This window comes from Bos mutus, chromosome 5, assembly GCF_027580195.1.
Source record: "Bos mutus isolate GX-2022 chromosome 5, NWIPB_WYAK_1.1, whole genome shotgun sequence".
NCBI classification, from domain to species: domain Eukaryota; kingdom Metazoa; phylum Chordata; class Mammalia; order Artiodactyla; family Bovidae; genus Bos; species Bos mutus.
The window spans coordinates 41,091,763-41,093,677 of NC_091621.1; the positions used below are offsets into that span (position 1 = coordinate 41,091,763).

Genomic DNA, 1,915 nt, shown 5'->3' on the forward strand with positions numbered 1-1,915 from the left:
TAGGACACGACTGAGCAACTGAACTCAACTGAACTGAACTGAGATGACAATGAGCAAAGAAATAATGATTGGGGAACAAGGAGAGAAGATTTAGAACAACTGCTGCAGATAATGGTTCTCAAAACTAAATGATTATAAGGATTTCTAAACTATAAGAAAATTCAACTGAAATGAAATACTAGATATAAGTAGATGAACCAGATACAATCATTTTTTTTCAGTTAAAACCCTATGGAAAAAGAATAGGATTCTCTGAAGTATGTGAAGACTTTGACACAAAAGCAAAAATAAAAAAATCAAGATACAGTGACACACAGTGAGGACAAGTTTGAGATGTTGTAACACAGTATTCGGGGAGAGCAGGGAGGGATGATGAGGAAAAGTGATGATGACATAAAGGAAAGGGACAATTACAAGTGATCTCATTTCTCTTTGTATTGTCCTTCAAGGAAACAGCCTCCACAAATGGCCTTGAGGAACCGCAGCACCATCACCGAGTTTATCCTCACTGGGCTGTCAGACAACCCCCACATCCAGGCTCTGCTCTTTGTGCTCTTCCTGGTGATTTACCTCCTGACCGTGATGGGGAACCTGACGATGCTGCTGGTGATCAGGGCTGACTCCCACCTCCACACGCCCATGTACTTCTTCTTGAGTAATCTATCATTCCTAGACCTCTGCTTCTCTTGTGTTACTCTGCCCAAGCTCCTGAAGGACCTGCTGTCTGAGAAGAAGACCATCTCCATAGAGGGCTGTCTGGCTCAGGTCTTCTTTGTGTTTATCACTCCAGGAACCGAAGTCTGTCTGCTCTCTGCCATGGCCTATGACCGCTATGCCGCAGTCTGCCACCCGCTGCTCTATAGCCAGGTGATGAGCAACCAGCTCTGTGTGAGGCTTGTGTTGATCTCGTGGGGTCTGGCCTCTCTTGATGCAGTCATCATTGTGCTTTTGGCTGTTAACCTGGATTTCTGTGAGGCCCAAACCATCCACCACTACACCTGTGAGCTGCCCTCCCTCTTCCCTCTGTCTTGCTCTGATACCTCCATCAATATCAGTATCTTGATCTGCTCAATCTTACTCCATGGATTTGGAACCTTCCTCCCAATAATCTTCTCCTATGCTCGCATTGTCTTCACTATCCTGAGCATCAGCTCCATCACAGGCAGAAGCAAGGCCTTCTCCACCTGTTCCTCCCACCTCATCGCAGTGATCCTGTTCTTTGGCTCAGGTATGCTTCGCTATCTCATGCCTTCCTCTGGTTCCTTCCTGGATTTGCTCTCTTCCTTACAATACAGTGTGATCACACCCATGCTGAATCCCCTTATCTACAGCTTCAAAAACAAGGAGGTAAAGGGAGCTGTGAAAAGGACTTTGGGGAAATATCTGCACTATTGCACAGGTTGAACTAAGTCACATTTACCCAGCATACCTGGAAAGACTAAATTTCTTCTTATGTTCCCTCCTGTTTTGTTTCCAACCTCTCCCCCTACACAGAGTCAAGTAGGATTCAGGAAAGAACCCACAGCTTCCCTGAACATCCCAGGTAATGATTACAAAGGAACCCTCACTTTTGAGACCCTATTTGGAAATTCTATGCTGTACTGAAGTGGGACACAATGTGAAGAAACACTTACACAAAGCCCATCAATAATACAACATGATTATTAGGGAGAAAAAAACAGAGATTATTTGATTTCTCAAAAGGCACAGAAGTCACAAGAATTTCTACTTAAAATGCTTCATAAAAAAAGATTCAAATCATTCTTCCTGTATTTGATAAATGCTTCATAATAAAATGTCAGATTGGGAGAATGACATTTGAAATAACCAGAAAAAAGTTATTATAGCTCATATTACTTGTCAGAATTATGCAATTTCTATACAATGTATTTATATGAAGATTAGATCCAATATT

At 42.5% G+C, this 1,915-nt stretch overlaps 1 protein-coding gene across 1 annotated transcript; it reads left to right on the forward strand.

Annotated features, from left to right (window-relative positions):
- Positions 1 to 465: 465 nt before the first annotated feature.
- LOC102286736 (olfactory receptor 8S1) lies at positions 466 to 1,404 on the forward strand. Its single transcript, XM_005910558.2, has one exon. The coding sequence runs from the start codon at positions 466 to 468 to the stop codon at positions 1,402 to 1,404; it is 939 nt and encodes a 312-aa protein (XP_005910620.2).
- Positions 1,405 to 1,915: the final 511 nt, after the last annotated feature.

Bases quoted from the DNA above. Each gene is read 5' to 3' on its own strand.
- LOC102286736 (XM_005910558.2), top strand. From the start codon at position 466: ATGGCCTTGAGGAACCGCAGCACCATCACCGAGTTTATCCTCACTGGG.